Here is a 22,936-nt window from a genome sequence, read left to right on the forward strand (position 1 = left end):
GATCCTGTAATAGTTAGGTTCTTAGGTATCCTTCAAATCTTTATGGTTCTTAGGTATCCTTCAAATCTTTATGGATCCTTCAAATCTTTATGGCAAAAATCAAAATCTGAGCACTGTTACAAATTAGAAAATTTCAAATTTGGAATGATATTGGTTCATTTCAAATTCATAGTATTTCATACTTGTATTCACTTTTATTTTTTTAAAGATCTACCTAGTAGAACTTGAACAGTTTTGATCATTTTTAATTAGGTACAGATAAAGTAGGTAGTAGTACATACTTTAAAATATTAGTAGCTAGGAATTGGGAATTGGGATTATTAAAAAACATTTTCTCTATATCCTAATATTTTCTTGTATCTCCTAACATTTTGTATTGTAATTTGTAACATTGTATCTCCTAACATTTTCTCTGATTATAATACAATCTAAAAATTTGACCTATCCTATATTCCAGATAGGAAATGAACCAATGTTAATTTATACCAACAGCAACAAGATCTTGAAGAATTTTGGTCAATATGAAATTAATTCAGTTAGGGAAATTTAAAATAGTCACAGAATTATAGTCAATCATTCACTTTTAAAATATAATACAACCTAAAAATTATAATTGTTGCTGAAATAATTACCGGCTTGCCTCTAAAATTCTTACCATAACATCACATCAATTGTAAAATTGAGGAACAGAACCAAAACGAATTATTTCTACACAAAAAGCAAGCTATAATTCAGTCAAACGATCCAATCCTAATTAAAACGTTTCAAGAGCCGAACGCGTATTGCGTACTACGATTAGTAAATATATTTTAAATTCAAGTATCTCAGTTCGGTCAACAAAAGCAACACCAACCTGCTCCTCTGCCATGGCCGACGTTTGTGTTTTGACTCCCGGTGACGCAACGAATGTTATGCTTGCGATCCTGTTGTGTTCTCATTAAAATGAAAAGACGGTCAACTAAAACTTGCCTAAGAAAACTAAAAATACTCTGTAATGTTGTGAAAAGATCTTTAAATAAGTTTTTGATGAGAAAATACACCGCTGTATGCTTGCCTGACCAGCAGTGGAATGCTTTTCCAGGACAAATGTTCAGCGACTTCAGTCCACCAGGCGGCAACTTCAAATCTGCGCAGACATGAAGAAGATTCCCATGTGTAAGTTGTACATCTTCAACCTCCAAGGCGAAAATCTGCTTCATCACAATATTATACGACAGCGAATAATAAGTGATTTAGTTTCTTCTCACTATCAATTATCACTATCATGTTCAAATCTGAAAACTATCATCACATATGTATGTGACGCTCACTGGTCATTTGATTAAAAAATGTAAAACAATTTACAACTATATCTTAAACAATGCTATTTATTTTGTATGTCGTTTATAAAGTTGAATTATCCTCAACTTTTTCTACCCTTGTGCATTGAGAAACTGTGTATATCATATATGTACCAAATTTCGACCTCTCGGACTTTTACCCAGCCGGACTTGCGGCCGGTCATCAAGATTTAGTGGACATGAAATATCTCCCTAACTAATAAATGGAATTCAATGAAACTTTGTACGTGCGTTCATTAGGACCTAAAAGTCATGTTTAGGTCGTGATTACTTATGCGATTCCGTATTTGTTTCCAACTTAAACGGTCATGGGGGCCAAAATTCGCATTGAAGATTAAATATTTTGAAAACTACTGAACAGATTCGAACGCAACCTTGAATATAAACTATCATAGAAGTCCTCCTCACTTGTTGTTAATTATATGAAATAGTTTTCAATATACCATTCATTATACGGGTAAGCTCAAGTTGACCGTCAAATCAAAGTGCCACTGAAAACGCAGTTATATGCCTTCGACATTTTTAGCACTGTAAAGATGTTTAACTGCTAGTTGATTACTTCATCTGAGTACTTGAAACAAAATTATAAAACTCGTCCTTATAGCTAACAATTAGCACACAATGTGCTGATCAAGAATTCAACTGTTTATGCCGATATAATTCGCTAATACCTGTTACCCTACAAGGAAGTCGAGATTCACGATTCTCTATTTCCGCCAAATTAAAAAAATATATATAACTCAGTACTCACTGCAGTGAGTGACAGAGAGCGCATTTTCTCGTCGACGAAAACTTGAGGTAACGGACAGACAGACGGACATGGCGAGCACAATAGTGCATTTTTTCCATAAATGAGAAAATGCGCTAATAATATGTATAATCTAAAAACTCTCATTTAAAGGTGGAATATACCGTCAAAAGGGTAAAAATCAATGATGTAATATTGAGTTTTTGTTTTATTTATATCCGAAGCATGAGTACAAACGAGGATATGTTACCTACTACGGTTTATAGACGTACAAATCTAAGGAAGAAAGTTTATATCATTCATTAACGACTGTTTTCCAGAAGAGCTATGAGACAACTTTCTGTAGTTCACCAAATGGAAATAATTTATATGATGACTATCGTAATATTCTTCTAGACTGTATTAGCTGCATCCATTCAGATGCACTCTAATTATACACAGCATATTAGCCATAAAAAATAGTTATACAAGTCCGTCCATCCTCCATACCGCGAGCATGCTGCTGGGCTAACAAGTTTCTTAATAAATCATTATCTGATAATAAAAAGGTGGGTTTGATCGTAACTTATGAAAATGTATCGCCTAAAAAACTAAAGAAGGAAAAAAGCACAATTCAACAGCGCTTACGTTGACTACCAATATTCCTCCATGTTCACTGTTATCAATTTTATTCACGAATCAAAATTAAAACTACTTGCGTTTCCACAAATAAGAATATTCAACAAGAAAATGCATGGCAACTATAATGTAAGCATAGTATGTACACAGATACAAGAATAATTGATAGTAAAACATCTCGTGGACAGTTAAATAATAGCCCGAATGGTACAGTTGTAGCTCGAAGATTAACACAGACAAATGACAATAGGAAGAAAGGCGACATTTCTGGGAATTCAATGTGTGTCGCTTGGGTTGATATGAAGTGGTCTAGGTAACGACACATCCCTTCACTTTGAGCAGTAGGTATGTTCTGTTACAGCGAGTTGTAGGACAGTATGTGCTGTTACAGCGAGTTGTAGGACAGTATGTTCTGTTACAGCGAGTTGTAGGACAGTATGTTCTGTTACGGCGAGTTGTAGGACAGTATGTTCTGTTACGGCGAGTTGTAGGACAGTATGTTCTGTTACAGCGAGTTGTAGGACAGTATGTTCTGTTACAGTGAGTTATATGAAGCAATTTGTGTGCGTTGCAAATTTTTCCTGGTGAAACTGGGCTCTATTTAATGCGCTATTCAATCCCGAAAATGTTTATTAAATAGAGCATGGCTGAACTGAAATAATATTAACAAAAAATATTGGTTCAACTATCAAATGTTGGGATGTTGAGGGTGATCGTTGTAAGAAAACTTCAAGTGTTGCCTTGGTTAAGCGGCCAAATTTGAAGTTAGCGGCTTTTTATTCAACTATTATCAATAAATCAGAAGTCTGATATAAAAGAGTAAGGAAAACATTAAAGGGAAAGATAATGGAGACAATTTATTCTAGACAACAGAATTCTAATTAACGAAGAAGTCAAACGACAAATTGAACAAACACAACAAGAAATAAAAACATGGATCCCGCTTCATACATTTAGAGGATTATTTATTAAGTTTAAGAAATGGTTTACATTTTCACACAACATACAGTCAATAACAAATTATATACATTTTTTACAGCCACTTCCATGATTCTCCACCAAGCGCCGAACGCACAGACCAAAGAAGGAAGAACGATGTGTTGTTGAACAAAACTCCAACTGTTGATCCCATGTCAATGGAAATTCATCGTATGGAGAAGCCAGGGAGGATTAAGGGTACAAAATTGTATACATTTAGAAAGGCTAATTCACCCAATAAATACTGCATCGATTATTGGTGAAAAATCCTGGGCAAACTTTACTCGCGCATCATTGGAGATGAAGCAATGAAGGGTAGTTAGTTATACCTGAAATGAGAAGAGGGGGAAGAGTTAATTAGATTGTTACGTTATTCAATATACACAAGAAAAATATTAAAATTGCTCATAAAAAGCTGAAGAATGTCCATGGTACAGATAAGTCCATACTACGTACTTCATGGAGGTTCATCATAACAGCTCAGATGACAAATTAGAAACAAGTAAACAAAATTATACTAAGGGCAGGAGATCAAATCTCAATCTACTCAGAGCACACAGTATTCAAAATTTATAATATGCAATGGATAACTTTACTTATATTTGTATACTATGGTGCCTTTTAATAAAAGAATTTACCTCAGTCGTCAGCAATGTCTTGACGCCTTCCGCATCCAGAGTTGTGTAGTCGTTTATTTCAGCCGCCCGTTCCTCATTTGTTTCTCCAGCCAACGACGACGATGAAGATGTAGAATGACAATTGGATGCGGCCTCTGAGGTAAGTGCAGTAAAATTTTCTATTTTATCAACAGTTTTTCTGGAAGATTCAACGATTGAAACGGATGCGAGAGAAGATAGGATGTCGTTATTTAGATCAGAAGCATCCTCTTCTTGAGTATTATTGACAGAAAGCATATCTGACGACCCAGTGGACGGGCTTGTGGAGGAAGATGCAGAGTAAGAAGCTGGGCTGTGGTTAGAGGGAGACGTCGGCGAGAGCCCAGAGTCGATGGAAACGGAGGTCACGGTGGAATTAGAACGTTCAACACGAAAATGTGACTGGGAGTGACTGTATAAAGACTGGTGTAGGGAATTGTGATGAAGGCTTGAGTCGTATTGGTCAGCTGGGTACATGTCGGCCATGATGCCACTTTCTGCAAGGACGAGAAAATTGTTAGTGAAGATCTAGTTTTGAAACCAAAACATAATTGATTTTGCAGACCTGGCAAAGATGTTTTTATAACTTTGAAAAGACGTATGTTTTGCTTCTTTGAAGAGAAGAAAAATGGCAAAGCAAGATTAAAATCCAAGTCGATTTTTCATGAAGAAATTATGTGACTTTTTCTTTGCTTTCAAATTCTTCACTAAATTTGCTATCCAGCTATTAATTTATTTAAATGAATATATTATATATAAAATTTAAAATAATAATAGTTTGTAATGCAATTATTGCATTTATTTTTCAAGGTCAAGTGCAAACAACGACCAGCTTCTCACCGGCGCTACATTGGCTTGTCCGTGTAACGGAGCGGTGGAGCGGTCGTGGCGAATTTCCGGACTCGAATCCGAGGTTGATGGTTCCGGCAACGAAAGGTTGTCCGGTTCCACCGCATGACGAAGACGATGGCTGCGACGAAGCGTTCGAAGAGGACGAGGAAGACACGGAAATAATCGAGTATGGACGACGCAGCGCCGAGTTGCCGTGGCTGGAGTTGCTGTTGTTTGCGGATGATGTGGCCGAGTCCACAGACATCGATGCCTCCAGACGAGGTCGCACGGCTAGAATGACAATCAAATTATAAGGTATTTTCTTCTTACATGATCTTATTTTTGTTAAAATAGTAACCAAAATACTAAGATAATTTAAATTTGAGCAAATCTCAATCTTAAAATTATTGTAGATAAAGTTTTCATTTGGCTTTAACCGAGATGAATGAATTCAAACGCGGCTCACCGCATTCTTAGGAAGAATGGAAACTATTTACTTTTCGCCAGCTTTCACAAGAGTTGAATTAGCAATAAATTCCCGATACCTCGTTGCCTAATACTGGATAGATTAACATGTCTGAGGAGGTACTAATAATTGTCAGATCATTTCATTTGATCATGACACACCCAGCAACCACAAGTCACGTATGTTATACTAAATTACAAGTAATTATAATATCTCGCACGTCTAGTTTTACTGAGTTTATTGTAATGTGTTCAACATGCAATACTAGCATCAAAAATGTAACGCCCACATATATCAGATAAAAATCTTTCAAAAGGCTGCACTAACTGCAATTTGGAAAGATCGGGTTCCAAAGGTCAGATCCCTTGTAAATCAAGTCACGAAAAGTACAAGAATCAGGCCTATTTCTTCAGTGCAGACACTTATATTCTATTCTATTCTACAAAGCTCAACTCAACTAATTCAACCATCAAACTGAGCAGTTGGATAAATAAACCTATACTTAGCAAACGATAGGTACAAAATTTGAAAAAAGACAGAAATATAAATATAGAGGCAAACAGTTCGTAAAAAAATCGAGCCAGATCCAAGAAGTAATTTGAGGTCTGACACGCGTTTATTTTTGAACTTACGTTGTTTGCAAGCGACAGACACAGATCGGTCGTTGATTTGATCTTCGCTCGGCCGGATATCAAGGCAAGGTTTGTTCCCTATGCCCATGGAAGACATTTCATGCTGCCTCAAAGTTCGGTTACGAAGAGCCTGGCGCCAAAGCAGCTTGGAAATTTCCTCGGTCCAAGCTTCCTTCACCTCGAGAGACGAGGCCTGCAGAACGTAGGTGTCGGACGGTTTCCTCTTGCGGAACCAGATTTCGAATTTGTAACCGCTGTCTAGCTGCGCCGTTAAACCGATATCGGTCATCTTCATGCTGTGCTTGTACTGGAAGATGTCGAGGTTCTGTAGGGCAAAGGAAGTGATTATCAATGTTGGTATGTGCATGGGATACTATGAGTCTATGAATATCTCTAAGATATTGGCAGTGTGGTGCATTTTTAAATCCTGCAGGCGTGCATTTTCTTACAAATATACAAATTTGGATAGTCTCATGTGTAATTTACGTTGCTATTGTACTAAAATTGCTAGAGTGAATATAATGAAAGCACAGTCAGAATATTGAATGTTATTCAAGGTTTAAGAGGTTTGAAACGTATCATTTCCAATCTCATCACTATGACATCGGAATCTTTATTTAAATTATTTAATGGCAAGAAGAAATATGAGGATTAAGGTTTTTGTTTTGCTTTAAGTGGATGATTGTCTTCATTTCTCTACCACTTATAGACACCAACGAGTACGTTAAACAATTTAGAATGAAAAGTCCAGACTTATGGAAGAATTACATATAATAATAGCTTGGTTGCACACCTTCTTCTCAGGGTCCTTGCGAGCTTTGCTGAAGAGGATGAGGTCTTCGAAGAGGAAGACATGCCGGGGGGTCTTGCGCCCCCTGCTGCCCTCGCACACCAGGAACTCCGCCTGCCGCAGTAGCTGCCCTTGCTCCTTCAGGTTAACCTGGAAAAAAAACGCATTTATTGAAAATTTTCGCGGAAGTTCTGAGTCTGAAACATGGCGCTTTGCTGTGACAATTTTGCATAAATTTTGAAAAAGAAAATAATAAAAAAATATAACTCGGTACTCACTGCAGTGAGTGACAGAGAGCGCATTTTCTCGTCGACGAAAACTTGAAGTCATGGACAGACAGACGGACATGGCGAGCACAATAGTGCATTTTTTCCATAAATGAGAAAATGCACTAAAAAGGCATTTTATTGAAAAATTTCGCGGAAGTTCTGAGTATGAAACATAACGTCTTGCCGTGACAATTTTTAAAAAAATTTTAACAAGAAAATAAATAAAAAATACTTGAAACAGCCATATATGGAGAAAATTTTGCGGAAATTTTTATATAAAACTGAAAAAGAGTGCTTTATTAATAAAATGGAAATTTCGCAAAAGCGTTAAAAAGAAGGCAAGACATTTTCTAGCCGTTGGACGATTCTTTAGTCTTTAGACGATAATTTTGAATCTCATTTCATCAACGATAGAATAACCAGACAGGCAGCTTCTTTTCCGTTTGAAGTACAATTAAGCTTCGAAAAAAATGAACAGTAAAAAATAGTAATCACTCAGTCGTAATCCCGCTTTTCTTCACGATTGCCTAAAAAACGACTAACCTTCCTAGAAGACAAACCATCGCTAATAGCGGTAAACCCACATGCTGACCACACAAGTAAATTACTGGTACCGAACACACAGTGATTGGTTCAGGATTGGTCCAATTTTGGAGGTTCACAAGTTCACAACATTATGGACGTTGACATCAGTTCCTGATAATATAATATTACCTTCAGTTAAAACTCCACCACACACAGAGATATGAGTGGTTCATTGAGTATTTATTGCTTTGTATTTTTTACTCCTGTATGGGTCATCCTGACTCTGTTTTGCCCAGAAAATGGGTGTAACAGTCCGTTCAGTGCTCGTGCAGTAGGAAGAAATTGGGTCAGTATTTTAACAACAACCCATTCATTTTTTTGAGTGCATGGTTCAAATTCATGCAAAAAGACGTCATGATAGAGCGTAAAAAAATGAATGAACAAATGAAAATGAATAAAAAAAACGAAAATGAATGATATAAATTAAAATTAACGAAAAAAATTAAAATGAATAAAAAATGAACGAAAAAATGAAATGAAAGAAAGAATTGAAATGAATGAAAAAAAATTAATGAAAAAAAAATAAATGAATTAAAAAAATGAAAATTAAGTAGATATATAATTATTTCAGAATTGCTATGAAGTGCACTGACGTCGCAGTCTTTAAGGGAGTCCATGGCGAGCAGGTCGTTGCCGTGGCGCAGCTGGAACTGCACCATCTGCTGCGCCTCCGTCAGCTGGTGGCACGCCTCGCTACCCGTCGTCAACTGAACCAGCTGTTGGAAATACATTTCTTTCTTTAATAATCGAGAATATTAACATCTTACAACGTATTAACTGAAGCAGCTGTCGAAAACATTTTTTTCTATAATTATCAACAATATTAACATATTATGACGTATTAATTGAACCAGCTGTTGAAAATATATTTCTTTTTTCATCTATCGAGAATATTAACACATTTTGACGTATTAAACATCATGCTAGACTCATAAAAAAATACTGACTTTGATGAAAAACTTTTCGAATTAAAAAAATTGAAATTAGAAAGTCGACATCTAATCGCATGAACCTGCTGTCAAAAAATATTTAATATAACTACCGAAGTCATAAAAATCTATAGATTCTGATAACAATAATGCTTGTTTCAAGAAAACTTTCTCCGAACGAAATACTGAAACAATTTTCGGAAATATTACGGAAATTAAATAAAAATTTAGTGATGTTTGTCACCTGAGTGAGCAGAAGAGCGTATTTGCCCATCCTCTGCACGGGCTTCAGCAGGTATGACGCGAGGTCCATCTTGTCTCCGATCTCAAGTTGCTTTTTGCGGAAGAACACGGAACCGTACTCAGCCATGAGCTCGTCCGACTTCGGTTTGTTTTTGTTGTAGAGCGCGTAGAGGTAGAACTGGCGCTCCTACAGGCAAATATTCTTTTTGGTTTGGCCCAAGTCTACAATGAATCAATTCAACTACGCGCTAAAGTGTAAAATTTATCAATTCAACTATACAGCAAAGAAACGAATCAATGCAACTATACACTAAAGTAAAGAAATAATTCAGTTAAACTATACTGAAGAACTAAAAATCATTCGGAAACAAACAGGAGAGTCGTTACCCCAAAAAACGACCAAAAATAAACAATAGTTTATAACTCTCTCGAAACAATCACATAAAAAATTACCGCTTACATATTTTAAGAATATCCGGCCGATATCCAGAGGTTTTCTCTCGCACTGTTTGAGGTGCTTTAAGAAATAGCCGCGATGAAACTCGTGGATTTTTTCGATGTTACCGAAAATGACGTTACGCTGACCACGCAGTGCCTGTGGGATGTCCTCGCGCAGCAGCTCGGGCAGGTAATTCTGGAGGAAAATTTGAGTGTGGAATGAAGAATAACGTTCAAAATTAAATGGGAAATGAAGAATAAAGTTCAAATTAAATGGGAAATGAAGAATAAAGTTCAAATTGAATGGGAAATGAAGAATAAAGTTCAAAATTAAATGGGAAATGAAGAATAAAGTTCAAAATTAAATGGGAAATGAAGAATAAGGTTCAAATTGAATGGGAAATGAAGAATAAAGTTCAAAATTAAATGGGAAATGAAGAGTAACGTTCAAAATGACCAGGGAAATGAAGAATAACATTAAAAATGGTATGTGAAATGAAGAATAACATTAAAAATTAAATGTGAAGTGAAGAGTAACGTTCAAAATGAAACGGAAAATGAAGAGTAACGTTCAAAACGAAATAGTAAATGATAAATAACATTTAAATGAAATGTAAAATGTGTAAAATGATAAATAACATTCAAATATATGTGGAATGAAGAGTAACATACAAAGAGTAGAGTAACAGACGTGGAGTAACACGAAGAAGAAGAAGAGTAACATGACGTGGTAGTGATGACACAACAGAAATTATATGCAGCATAGATTTATTCGCAGTTAAGGTTCGGGCTAAAATCGCAAATAAGACGTCGAAGCTAACTTTTTTACATCTATTACATAACCGAAAGAAAAACGCGTCAATAAATTTTGTATCGAGAGAATAATTTATTGATGCAAATAAACTGTATTGATGTAAAATAAACTAGTTTCAAATAAAAGAGATGATGAGAGAAGGCAATTTTTGGCTGTAGCGTTAATACATAAGACCGAAGATAATAAATGTTAAGTTTTAACGGAAGCTAACCTCGATGATGTACTCCAAAGACAGCACATAGTCTTGTTCAGTCTTGATGAGCTCGCTCATGATGTGGCAGAGTTTGCTGGAGGAAGACCGAACATATATACGTCAAGCATTCAAATTAAATCAACAATTTAAAATACTTTCCTTATTTAACATATTAAACACTTGTGAGAATCTTTCGTGCTGTTTGATCGATTTGTTGCCTCTGCAATTTGCAGGAGCATTACAACGTTCAATATTATTTCTATAGATTATTAGGTTCCTATAACAACTAATTAACAATACACTTGACAAATTTATAAACCACTACAGAAACATTAAGTTAGAGAAAACTAGACAATAACCGATTTTCGGATAATAATACTGGCAAATAAAATTATTTCTCTGATATTAATCATAATAATTCTAAAGAAAGTTCGATAATAAAAATCAAGGAAATTTATTCAAAGATGCAAAATTTTGCACCACAGGTCACGTTTAAATAAAGGGAATTCACATGTACTTATGATTGAAAAACAACTAAACTTGATCTGAGAATTTTGAAGCACATTTTCCATTGATTAGTTTTACATACCACAACGCCTACAGCTAATAAACAAGACCTCACATGTATGCTGTAACATCCATCTATTAATATTATATTTATAACTTTTCAGCCCGACTCTGTGTAACTGCCGAGATCAAAATCGCTGAAACATCTAGAATAGTAATCTATAAACGTCTATTAAATGAATAATTAGACACCTTGAAAAACTAAAATTCAAAGATGTGTTGAAGATTATAGACATACTTTCTAATACAGAAAAAAATAAATTGCGTTTTGTGCTGAACATTACAGACATCCTTTTTAATGTAGAAAAAAAAATTGCGTTCTGTGTTGAACATTATACACATCCTTTTTAATGTAGAAAAAATAATAAATTGAGTTTTGTGTTCAACACTGCAGACATCCTTTTTCTTATATAAAAAATTGCTTTTTCTGTTGAACATTATATAGACATCCTTTTCAAAATAAAGAAAAACATTGCGTTCTGTGTTGAACATTATAGACATCCTTTTTCTTATATAAAAAAATTGCTTTTTCTGTTGAACATTACAGACATACTTTTTCATATAAAAAATTGCTTTTTCTGTTGAACATTACAAACATCCTTTTTAATGTAGAAAAATAAAATGCATTTTACATGTTTTTCTTAGCATCGCCCTCGACGAAGCTCTGGCCGGTGATGTCGAGCTGTGACGAGCGGGTGAGCAGATGGGAGTTGGCCGACGATGGCGGCAGGACGAGGCTCCCCACGCGCTCCTCTCGCACCTCGTCAGACCCGCCAAAGCCAGACTCCTCCAGCAGCTCTTCCTCGTCCTCATCCTCCATAAGGCTGAGTGTGGATGAAAAATTCCGTTACATTTAGTGGTATTTATCTAACAATAAATGACAAGCTTGAATAACTCAGATATAAAAAAGCGAGTGGGTAGTGATAACTCAAATGTTAGTGATGACTCAAAAACTCGCGTTTTTGACCAGGGTCAAAACGGGTAATCCATGGGCCAATGTGGGTCTAATATATGTTCGTAACCTAAATATCGTAACGTCCTAATCTCAACCTAACGAGGTGGCGTTCGTTAGCTTTGATGGACTGAACCGGGTCAGGGGTAATTTGTGCAACGGGTAACTGACTCGTTTTTTTTAGGATATGAAAGTTTCGTCAATCTTAAAGATTGACGGGGGTAATCTCCGAAAAAGACAATTTTTAATGGGAAACATTTCTCGAAGATGTCTCCGGTCCTACTGCTACTGCAACTGTTCAATCCTACTGCTAGCCTGCTTGATGCTCTTAGTAAATACAAACCATCGTATAAATATGAAAGAGAAATACTAAACATAAAAACGATGTTTAGATGATTTCTAACACAATGCATGCCTGCAGGATTTAAAAATAGACATCACCGCCAATATCTTACAAATATTCTTAGTATCCCAAGCACATACCCACAACAGTGGTAACCATACAATATTTATTGCTACTTATCAAGGGTAATACCGCCAAAATATCCCTGTCAACACAAGAACCCACCCATCATGGTGGTACAGTCAAAATATTCCTAGTAAGACAAGAACCCACCTGTCATGGTGGGGTTGTAGCTGGGCGTCGTCAAGGGCTGCTCCGTACGGCCAAGCACTTGCCCTCTGCAGAGACTTGTGGTTGGCGGCGCGTTGGGTGATGGCGATTTGGTCGCTACCTCGCGACCCGCACGAACTGTTGCTACCGCCACTGCTGTTGCTGGAATCCGTGGACGACAAGTAACGATTCCTGGTAGGCTTGTTACCATTAGCATTGTTACTCATGGATGCCGGCAGGGAGGCCAGATTCAGGCTTTGGCTTTGGTTGTGTATGGGACTCATGACGAAGCCGGAGCTCAAGTCACGCGAGTTGAAAGTCGATGAAAGCTTTGTGTGAGGATTGGAAGATGACAGGGGGTCGAGACTTTCAATTGCATTGCTTACGGCTTTAGAAAACGACATTGAATCGTTACGGGCATTTAGATCCCTGTCAAGTTCCTCCACACTTTCTCGAACCTCTTTGATTCCTCCCAAACTGCTTCGGCCTTCCAGAGGTTGCTTCGCTTCTACCAACATGCCGTCGTCCTCGATGTCCAAGGAAGAACATCGAGACAAGGTTTCGCGAGATTTGGAGGCTGTGGACGCGGAGGAAGAACGCCTTCGGCCCGAGCTGTTCAAGGGAGTTCCTATTAACCACGAAAAGGGTGATGGGTCATCACTGTCCAGAACTTCGTTGAGGTCCACGAAGCTTTGGCAGTCAAATTCCATCTGGCGACGAGCTTTTACGAGAGCCGCTTGACGGCTCTGCAGCAACGACAGAGTCTCTTGGCAGCGGCTCTCGCCCATCTGGGAAATTCAAAACTTTTAGATCACAAGAGATTTTGCAAAATAAATTGTAGAAATTGCGAGCCATGCATTTACATATTTCTGGCTAATTCGGTAAAACTTTTTTAATCAGAAACAATTTCATTAGACCAATTATTCCAACCGGACAAAGGCAAGGGTAAGTGGTTATTCTGTTATGGAACAGTGAAAGCGGTAACACTGTTGGGAGGCACGGGTGCTGTATTGTTTAACAAAGCAACTTGACCAGCGAAAGAACACACCTTGACTTGCTGGAGGAGTGTCGCGTTGCCAAGTTTGGTCGCAAGAGACACCATGTTGGCGAAGGTGTCAGCCGACGGTGGCGGGTGCCGCTGCGCATGCGCAGCGAGGGACTGCGCCGCGGCACCCACCTGGTCAGGCGATGCCACGCCCACCGTCTTCACGCGATTCACCACACGCATCGTCTCCAGCGCCCATTCGTACGTCTGCCATAGGGAATACAGGGCTTAAACTTTAAGTTCGTTAAGAACCCTATTCAGTTTTGATTTATCCAGCTACGATGACGTGAAACATGCATGCTCTAGCTTTTTTTATCGGAAAATATACACCGTTAGCAAACCAAACCGTTTGTTGAATTATTATCCATTGTTATAATAACTATTTAATACTATTAGATTTCGTATTTTAACGAATATTTTCATTTTACCTTCGCGACTGACAAAATAAGTTTAATAGTTGAAAATAAATAGGCGGGCAGCTGCACGATGCTGCACTTTTACACAGAATTCGCCACAAGGTCAATAATCAGTGCAGTGCAAAAAGGGCAGAATCGCACAATCTAATTTTGTGAGAACAGTCTTGTACGCTGTACTTCCCTTCACTGTTAGGGGAAATTGGGATTTGATGTTCATGGGGTGAGAGGAGCCGACGAACATTTTGTGTTCAACACAAAAAGGCTTACGGTGAACAGGCAAACTTTTGTTTTCAACAGATGAAGGGCTTAGCCATCTACCAGGTAGCCAAGCGACATACGAAGCCGCCAAGTGACTCACAAAATAACAGAGACCTGCCAAGACACTCAACGACCTAGCAAGTAAACAAGTAACCTGCCAAACTGCCAAGCGACCTTACAAATTGTCAAGTAACCTGTCAAGCAACCATGTCCGGCACGTTATATCGATGCCGTCGAGGTTAGGATGCGCGTGGTTGGGTCTGCCGGCACAGAGTTGGCCGCACGCACCAGCGGCCGTACAATGACCGTACCAGCAGCCGTACAATGACCGTACCAGCGGCCGTACAATGACCGTACCAGCGGCCGTACAATGACCGTACCAGCGGCCGTTCAATGACCGCACCAGCGGCCGTACAATGACCGCACCAGCGACCAAGGTATACAGGCGCACGCGAGGTATACAGGAGCACCCGAGGTATACAGGCGCACCCAAGGTATACAGGAGCACGCGAGGTATACAGGTGCACCCGAGGTATACAGATGCACACGAGGTATACAGGTGCACGCGGTGCACGCGAGGTATACAAGCGCACGCGAGGTATACAGGGTGCACCCGAGGTATACAGGCGCACCCGAGGTATACAGGAGCACGGGAGGTATACAGGAGCACGCAAGGTATACAGGCGCACCCAAGGTATACAGGCGCACGCGAGGTATACAAGCGCACCCAAGGTATACAGGCGCACCCGAGGTATACAAGCGCACGCGAGGTATACAGGAGCACCCAAGGTATACAGGCGCACGCGAGGTATACAGGCGCACGCGAGGTATACAGGTGCACGCGAGGTATACAGGCGCACGCGAGGTATACAGGCGCACGCGAGGTATACAGGTGCACACGAGGTATACAGGTGTACAGTACGGAGATATAATGAATTGAAAGGTGTTGAATTGAATGGTGCGATGAATTGAAAGCTATGATGAATTGAAATGTATGATGAATTGTAAGGTATGATGAACTATAATGTTCGCCGACTTTGACGTTGTTCGGTACTTCACCTCTCAGGGAATAACGAGATCAGAAGAACGATTGCTGGACATTCATTAAAGGCGATTAAAAGTAACGAAGCGCATGTAAAAGTAACTAAACGCATGTAAAGTAAAAATAATGCACAATCAGAGCAATTAGTAGGTCATATTATTCAAATAAGACACACTTACTGCACGTAACACATACCCCAGCAGGCATTCGGTGGTTGATTCGACGTTAAATCAACTACACATTACGACATTGAGATCGGGGTGAAAGGAGGTTTAGAATGAAAATTGAAGCAACATCTTTCATGCAACGTAGTACTGACGTTACAATGCAACGTTGAATCAATGTTGCTACTACGACGTTGCTGCAACGTTGAATTCTATGGTTGAATCGACGTTGAAACAACTACGCATTACGACATTGAGATCGGGGTGAAAATAGGTTTAGAATGAAAATTGAAGCAACGTCTCTCATGAAACGTCGTACTGACGTTACAATGCAACGTTGAATCAGTGTTACTACGCCGACATTGCTGCAACGTCAAATTCTCTAATTGAATCAACGTTGAAGAACCAACCTGTTTTTCGTCCGTGGCAGGATTCAAACCCGGGATCGCTGGAGACCGCGCGACGCCTTAGCAACCTTGACCACGGCAGCTCGCGTGCATGAGCAATAGAAATAAGCTAAAGAATTGTTCGACTCCTTGAAAATTGAACTGCATTCTCTGGTCATTAATCGTACAGTTATATATATGTATTTCATTCAATGTTGGTGTGATAACATTAGTTCCATGCTGGTAAATAGCTAAACATTCAACGTACCGATATCGACCATTTTTCAACGTTGAAATAAGGTTGTTTTCCGTCCCTTCTACTTTTAGTCAGATTTCAATGTTGATCGGACGTTTAATTTTGGTTGTTCAGCATTTCAACCTAAAATCAACATTGATTGAACGTTTAAAAATAAATAAACATTCAACGTATCGATATCGACCATTTTCAACGTTGAAATAAGGTTGTTTTACGTCTGTTCTAGTTTTGGTCAGATTTCGACGTTGATCGGATGTTTAATTTTAGTTGTTCAGCATTTCAACCTGAAATCAACATTGATTGAACGTTTAAAAATAAATAAACATTAACGTACCAATATCGACATTGTTTCAAAGTTGAAATAAGGTTGTTTTACGTCTGTTCTAGTTTTGGTCAGATTTCGACGTTGATATGACGTTTAATTTTGGTTGTTCAGCACTTCAACCTGAAATCAACATTAATTCAACGTTTAAAAATTAGCAACCATTCAACGTACCAATATCGACGTTATTCTCACGTTGAAATAAGGTTGTTTTACATCCGTTCTAGTTTTGGTCAGATTTCGACGTTGAATGGACGTATAATTGGGGTTGTTCAGCATTTCAACCTGAAATCAACATTGATTCAACGTTTAAAAATTAGTAAAAATTCAACGTACCAATATCGACGTTATTTCAACGTTGAAATAAGGTTGCTTTACGTCCCTTCTAGTGTTGGTCAGATTTCGACGTTGATATGACGTTTAATTTAGGTTGTTCAACATTTCAACCTGAAATCAACCATTAATCAACGTTGTTTCAACGTCAGATGCCTGCTGGGACGCTTTTTTGCCAGGAAAAAGTGGGTTATGCATGATAACTTCCACAAGGGTAGAAAGTACGTCGATATCTGGACAAAGTCTCTCTCGTTTCTTTGAGTGCACGACTCACGACACAGCAAGCAAGGGTGTCGATAAATCGCGATGGCGATGTGCAAACGCTGTCATCGTCCTGAATCGTCGTTATGTAGCCTTCTACAGAGCGATAAACCAGTAAAAAAACAGTCTACCGTGCGATAAACAGTTAAATCTTATCACAAGTAATAGAAAATAAGGACTTCATAAAGTAGATAGGCACAATAACTAACGTGGGTCGCGCTGTCGACGGTACAGCCGTGAAGACATAAATGGGCTTTCTGCGCGTACCGCGTCTGACAGCGCACATTAGATACCCTAATTTAGGATGGCTTAAAAATAAACGTCAGTTCCAGGACAAATTACTCTCTTACTCGGCGCACTGTCGAAGAGTTCACAAATTTTGGTGAATAAGTACCGAAATGACGAATCACCCTCGTGTCAGACTGCATAATTTTACAACGTTTAATCGTAACGAGTGTAGGTACTAGGTACAGTTTTCATATGCAGTTCAATAAGGGGCAAGTAAATTCTGAAGGTGTGAAAGTACAGATGAAGAAAAAAACGGAAACATTTGGTGTTATCGATGCTCTCAGTGCTCTGATAGTATCAGTATCTTAATGCGTTGGTTATATTGAAAGGAGCTGTACATATGCGCACCATATATATTTTCATCATACAAATATATAGTGTTTAAATACGTAATAGAATCAGAAGTCAAGCCACAGGTTGTCAAGAATTTAACCCGTTGTTCGTACATCGGTGAAAAACCAAATACAAACGAACTCGGCCATCATATCGAGATGCAATCAAACCTTCTTTATACATAACAGTATGGCTGTCGAAATATCCGATCATGTGTGTAAGTGAAACGATCAGATGCAAAATTCATGCGCAATTGCTTAGCATGTCGATTGCCATGTAATGCCGATGCCTACGTCTTTGGTTGGAGACGAAGCTGATGCTCTCGCCACACGCCATGCAAAGGGTAGAGAAAAAGTCATAAGAAGCGATGGTCGGGATGAGACTCTGCAATTAAGGTAGAGGCAAAAACAGTAGAGAAAGCATTGCCTACGAAATAGAATTACGCGCTTGATACGCAACGTGGTAACTTGTTCACAAAATGTCAAGAAATTTGATTCACAGATCAAGTTCAGAAGTTTCATATGGCCTATTTCAAACGCAGCTGCGGCTAACACATGCAACGATAGATTTTTCATGTTCAGATTTCTATAAAACTTTTGTATAGATTCTATAAAATGTATTTTATATTTTATTTTTGGAAGGACCCTAGAAAACTTAAAATTTATATTGTCCGCAAATGCTTAAAGACGTACTTCATCAATCATAATTTTAATAATATTTTATTAGAAGCAGTTTGGCTTTGCCGGCATCAGCTTCAGCGCCACATCAACGTTAGCAAAAATTTGTTTTCGAGAAAAGAATTCCAAATGCAAATGCTTGCTTCAGTCAATTATCATAATATCGCTACTAGACATAATGGAATTATTATAGTTCAACATTTATAATTGACGTGTTGAAGTATTGTTATTTTTTAATATATATATATAAAAGTTTTTACATGAGATAAAAAAAATTATTGTAATGATTTTAACGAAGAAGAATTACGACCAATTCATTAAGAAGAATGACGATCACATTCGTTAACACTCAGTACATCGATGAAACAAATTCGTTCTCTTGTCTCTCCTCCCGATGAGTTAGCAAAACCAATGCGCTGTTCCATGCCATTTAAGGCACAGAATTCAACGCTACGATGAGAAGGTATATGTCTGATTTACATAGCAAAAAAGTACACGGTGTTCAAGGCCAAATACCCGCAGCAATCATTGTGCTTTCTCCACTCACTAATGATAAATGGTAGATGTTGTGGGCACCACGCCCGCGACCCGTACAGTCCATGGTCCGCATCAGCGTCTTGTCTAACGAGCGACCCACCGGATTACGATGAGGATGAACAACCTACTGACATTGCAGGAACAACTTCGCAGTAGAAAAAAAGTACTTTGAACATGAGCTGATATCTGTTAATGACCTAGCGAAATTCTTGGCGAAACTTGTGTTTCGCAAACAAATTTTTCCACCCACCGCAGCACCATCGCTTGAGGCAGAGTTCTGAAACTTTTTTGATCTCGAAAACGGCTCGGTTGTCCCAAACAGTCTTCGTGTACCACTAATATTTCATATTGCCCGTCAATTTCAAGTATTAGTTGCAATTTATCGTACTTAATGCGCCAATAATCTGCGCATTAAGTAAGTGTACAGTTAAAATAGAACCGAGGGTGTGGGACCAGGTGATTGGTGCGTGGCAACAGCTGATATAGTCGCATCCAAGATTGTCTATCGTGTAATAACCATGAACATATATACAGGGAAGAAAAAAAATAAAATGTTTTTGATTCCTCGCGTACAACGGTTTGCGTTCGCGTATCACAGTTTGAGGACCACTGACTTATAAGAACCGTATACATGTCAACAAGTTTAATGAAATATGACAGAATAGGTCAAAAACGTGCAAACAGTATTAACAGTCTGCTGGAAATAAGGCTTTTTGGATACGCATAAAATTATTTTACTTTAACCGTATCAAGCAAAAATGGGCAAATTGTTCAATTACTTTAACTTGAAGGAAAATTAGAGGAACTACTTTAACCTAAATCAATGTACTTTAACCGTACAAGACAAAAATGGGCAAATTTTTCAATTATTTTAACCTAAAGGAAAATTAAGCCAGTATTCAAGGTGTTTTTGAATATTCAACAGAAACTTCATACGGCGTTGCCTAATTTCAAGGGCAGTTCATCAGTCAAACTTCCTAGATCATTGTGATCAAGTATTGGATACTCAGGTTGACAGAATTTATGGTTAAATTCAAATGGATCACTATCCATAAATCCAGATTTTAAACAATATATGAAATATTATTTACCGAGAGGGGAATTGACAACTACAATTTCGCCCTTAAGCTTAAGGAATTACAAAAAAAACATAAAATTAAATTCGAATAGAGAATATGATACTCTACAACTTAGCTGCAGTCGTATTTATCGCAAACATCTAGTGAATTTATGCGCCCAAAGGAATGTGAGGAACGGCTAAGGAATAGAAAGATGCTTCAAGGACAGGGTCAGAGTTGTCGCTGGAAATGGCTGAGTAACGCTCAGGATTACCGTGGGGTAGAATGGGAAAGCTGATATAATCATTTGCCTTGTTCAATGAAACACTGAAATTTTCATGTATTACCACTGCACTGAAAAATATGTATTTTGTGATGAGGTTTAGTTTTGTTCCATCAGAGATGCGAGGTACGATGATTAAAAAAATTTCAGCGAAAAGTGAATGTTCAATTTCCGCACCAGTTTCGAAAAAGGTTACGAGTGAAAATTAAAGGACTGAGAGATTTAAAATAAAAAATGTTTAGCGTATGAATAATATATCAAACATATTAACTATCTTAAATTATATTTAAGATAAAAATTGCTTTTAAATTGCAGCTTAATTTAGAAGCACGAATTAAGATTTCGTGAAACTATAATCTCGTACATATATAAGGTCATCTACAAAAACCTAATGAGTTCATAAAAAGATAACGACTACTTGAAATCTCGCGTATATTTTTTACCATTCAATATTACTTCTGAAAATGCAGTGCAAATAAGAGAGGCAGCTCCATGAAAAATCCATGGACACATGAAGCAAAAAATATCCTACATTTTCAGTCATATATTTTCGGTGCTCCGTGCGGGAGGTATACGGATAATCTGGTGCTAACGGCCACGGTGTCCGCAACAACTTTCTTCCGAGTAGCGAGATTACCATAGAAATTCTGTCCCTTGCGATTGCGAAAAAGATAACGGAGCTCATGAATCAGGTAACATGGCGCTGTCTGCCGCGAACCCAGAAGAGGAATGCTAGGTGCACGGTAATAAACTTGGCTGCTGCTAATTTGCGTGCAGCATTATGGGCTATTATGATGTAGATCATGACGGCAACACGTCCGAGACCGACGAGTGGATGTCAGAATAACGCCTCCGGCCAAATCTCGGCAGCGCGGACCAAGAGTCTCATGGCATCGTACCCAGTAACCTTCCTGGAGGGCTGCGACCACATTTCCTAGAGCAAGCGTGGCAACTTTCGCGACTAGAGCCAAACATCACAACATTTCCTATAGTGCCAACGTTGAAGCCTCCTCAACTTGAGTTAACATCACTATTCGTCACTAGCATTAAAACCTCCGAGGTGCTCTTTCCCAGTTACACGGTTCGCACATAGGAACTTTATTGACCTTTAGATACTTGGGTATTTTTGAAGGTAATTCAACAAAAGCCAGGCCATGTTTGAGTCGTTCATTTCATCAGTAATGCAAAGCATGATCAATAATACACATTATTATACTATAGTAAATTATATTATAATATGATAACTCGTATAACTTTTTTTAATATTTTTTAAGTTGGCATAACACCATAGACCGTTCCAAAGAAATCGCCTACACCACATGAATAGGAATAATAGCATTCAAGGCGATGAGTTTTCAAGGGCAATATAACAGGTTAAATAGAATGTTTCTTTAGAACATATTGCAGCAACAATAACGCTGCGCACACCATGGCATTACTGCCGTCTCTGCTTCGGAGCCTGCCTTTGTAAAGAACTAATAGCCATTCACGCGTGGGCTGTTGTTGGTATGAGGAACAATGGGTTAAGGAGGACTATTCGGCGTACGAATTTGAGACCTCACACGACCGGTTCAAGTTCAATAAGAACAAAAGATCGACGCATAGCGCCGTACTGCTTCACTCACGTATTTGGATGCGACTAACGTGAGATACAAGTCTTCCGCATACTCAGGGCCTATAAAACATGGATATACATCATCTATTGATTCTCTGCGGCACGACAGGGATAACGGAAGAAAGTTTCACATCAGCAGTTTTCATTTCATGACAAGAAAACGCGTTAGTTTTGCTATAGCACAGCGTTTGTTTAAGTAATCTAAAACGAAAATGTTGCTAAAAGCTAGATTCTCTGGCAAGTAAAAAACGAAATATTCAATGTTTATAAAATAGACTATACCGATCTATTGGGAGGAGATATTGAACAGCTTCGTCAGAGATTCTGCAACATACCTAAAAACCTCCGACAGAGGTCTCATGAAATACAACGCAAATTTCCCTCTAAATACGCCTAAAGGACAGAATTTTTTTACACTTAGCTGTACGAATTTACATTTTTCTTCTGGGAATTCTAAAGGCAAGGAAGTAGACTCCACACGGCGCAGGGTCAGGAATGTAGAAGCTAATTAGACGCTTGTCGTGCGACTGGAGAGGTCCATGAGTCGGGGCATAGAAAAGCGTCGAGTACCCTAACTTTCTACCATAAAAATAAAGTTTGTGCGATAACAAGGAAGTCTCTGGGACCAAAAATACTTTATCGGTCTTCAGGGAAAAGGGCGGAATAGCTTGGAATGGAATAGCTTAGAATGAATGGAATAGCTGGGACGAGTAATGCCCCATTAAAATTGTGCTACAGAATGTAATGAATAAAATTCTATGTATGCATGGCCAAATCGTGTCCTCTTGCCTGTCTGGTTTGAACAAAGTGGAGCAACTGTTTATCACTACAAATTTTTTTTATAGGCCTACCAAAAAATGTAACTAAGATTATGTAAATAAGTGACTAAGATAATTAATGGGATATACATAGATTAAAATTTGACATCCATTTCTTATCTTTACGTTGATATTCAATTTATGCAAACTTATTCACAAAAATTTGGGCATCGTCCGAATAA

At 38.2% G+C, this 22,936-nt stretch overlaps 2 protein-coding genes across 3 annotated transcripts in view; both read right to left on the reverse strand.

Annotated features, from left to right (window-relative positions):
• Positions 1-1,107, reverse strand: part of LOC108665122 (exportin-7) — a 51,851-nt gene extending 50,744 nt beyond the window's left edge. The window contains exon 1 of the mRNA XM_018151848.2: positions 854-1,107. Coding sequence (XP_018007337.1) covers positions 854-868 — 15 coding nt within the window. The 5' untranslated portion in view covers positions 869-1,107. The remainder of the gene's footprint in view (positions 1-853) is intronic.
• Positions 1,108-2,283: 1,176 nt separating this feature from the next.
• LOC108665125 (triple functional domain protein-like) overlaps positions 2,284-22,936 on the reverse strand; it is a 155,258-nt gene continuing 134,605 nt past the window's right edge. For both annotated transcript variants that reach the window (XM_047883760.1, XM_018151852.2), the window contains exons 4-15: positions 13,711-13,914; positions 12,666-13,450; positions 11,730-11,921; positions 10,549-10,624; positions 9,546-9,719; positions 9,087-9,272; positions 8,507-8,629; positions 7,063-7,209; positions 6,270-6,594; positions 5,181-5,462; positions 4,323-4,837; positions 2,284-4,013 (exon numbers count right to left, since the gene is read on the reverse strand). In XM_047883760.1, the coding sequence (XP_047739716.1) occupies positions 4,008-4,013; positions 4,323-4,837; positions 5,181-5,462; positions 6,270-6,594; positions 7,063-7,209; positions 8,507-8,629; positions 9,087-9,272; positions 9,546-9,719; positions 10,549-10,624; positions 11,730-11,921; positions 12,666-13,450; positions 13,711-13,914 (3,015 nt within the window). In that variant the 3' untranslated portion in view covers positions 2,284-4,007. The remainder of the gene's footprint in view (positions 4,014-4,322; positions 4,838-5,180; positions 5,463-6,269; positions 6,595-7,062; positions 7,210-8,506; positions 8,630-9,086; positions 9,273-9,545; positions 9,720-10,548; positions 10,625-11,729; positions 11,922-12,665; positions 13,451-13,710; positions 13,915-22,936) is intronic.

This window comes from Hyalella azteca, unplaced genomic scaffold (assembly GCF_000764305.2).
Source record: "Hyalella azteca isolate HAZT.00-mixed unplaced genomic scaffold, Hazt_2.0.2 contig13638, whole genome shotgun sequence".
NCBI classification, from domain to species: Eukaryota; Metazoa; Arthropoda; class Malacostraca; order Amphipoda; family Hyalellidae; genus Hyalella; species Hyalella azteca.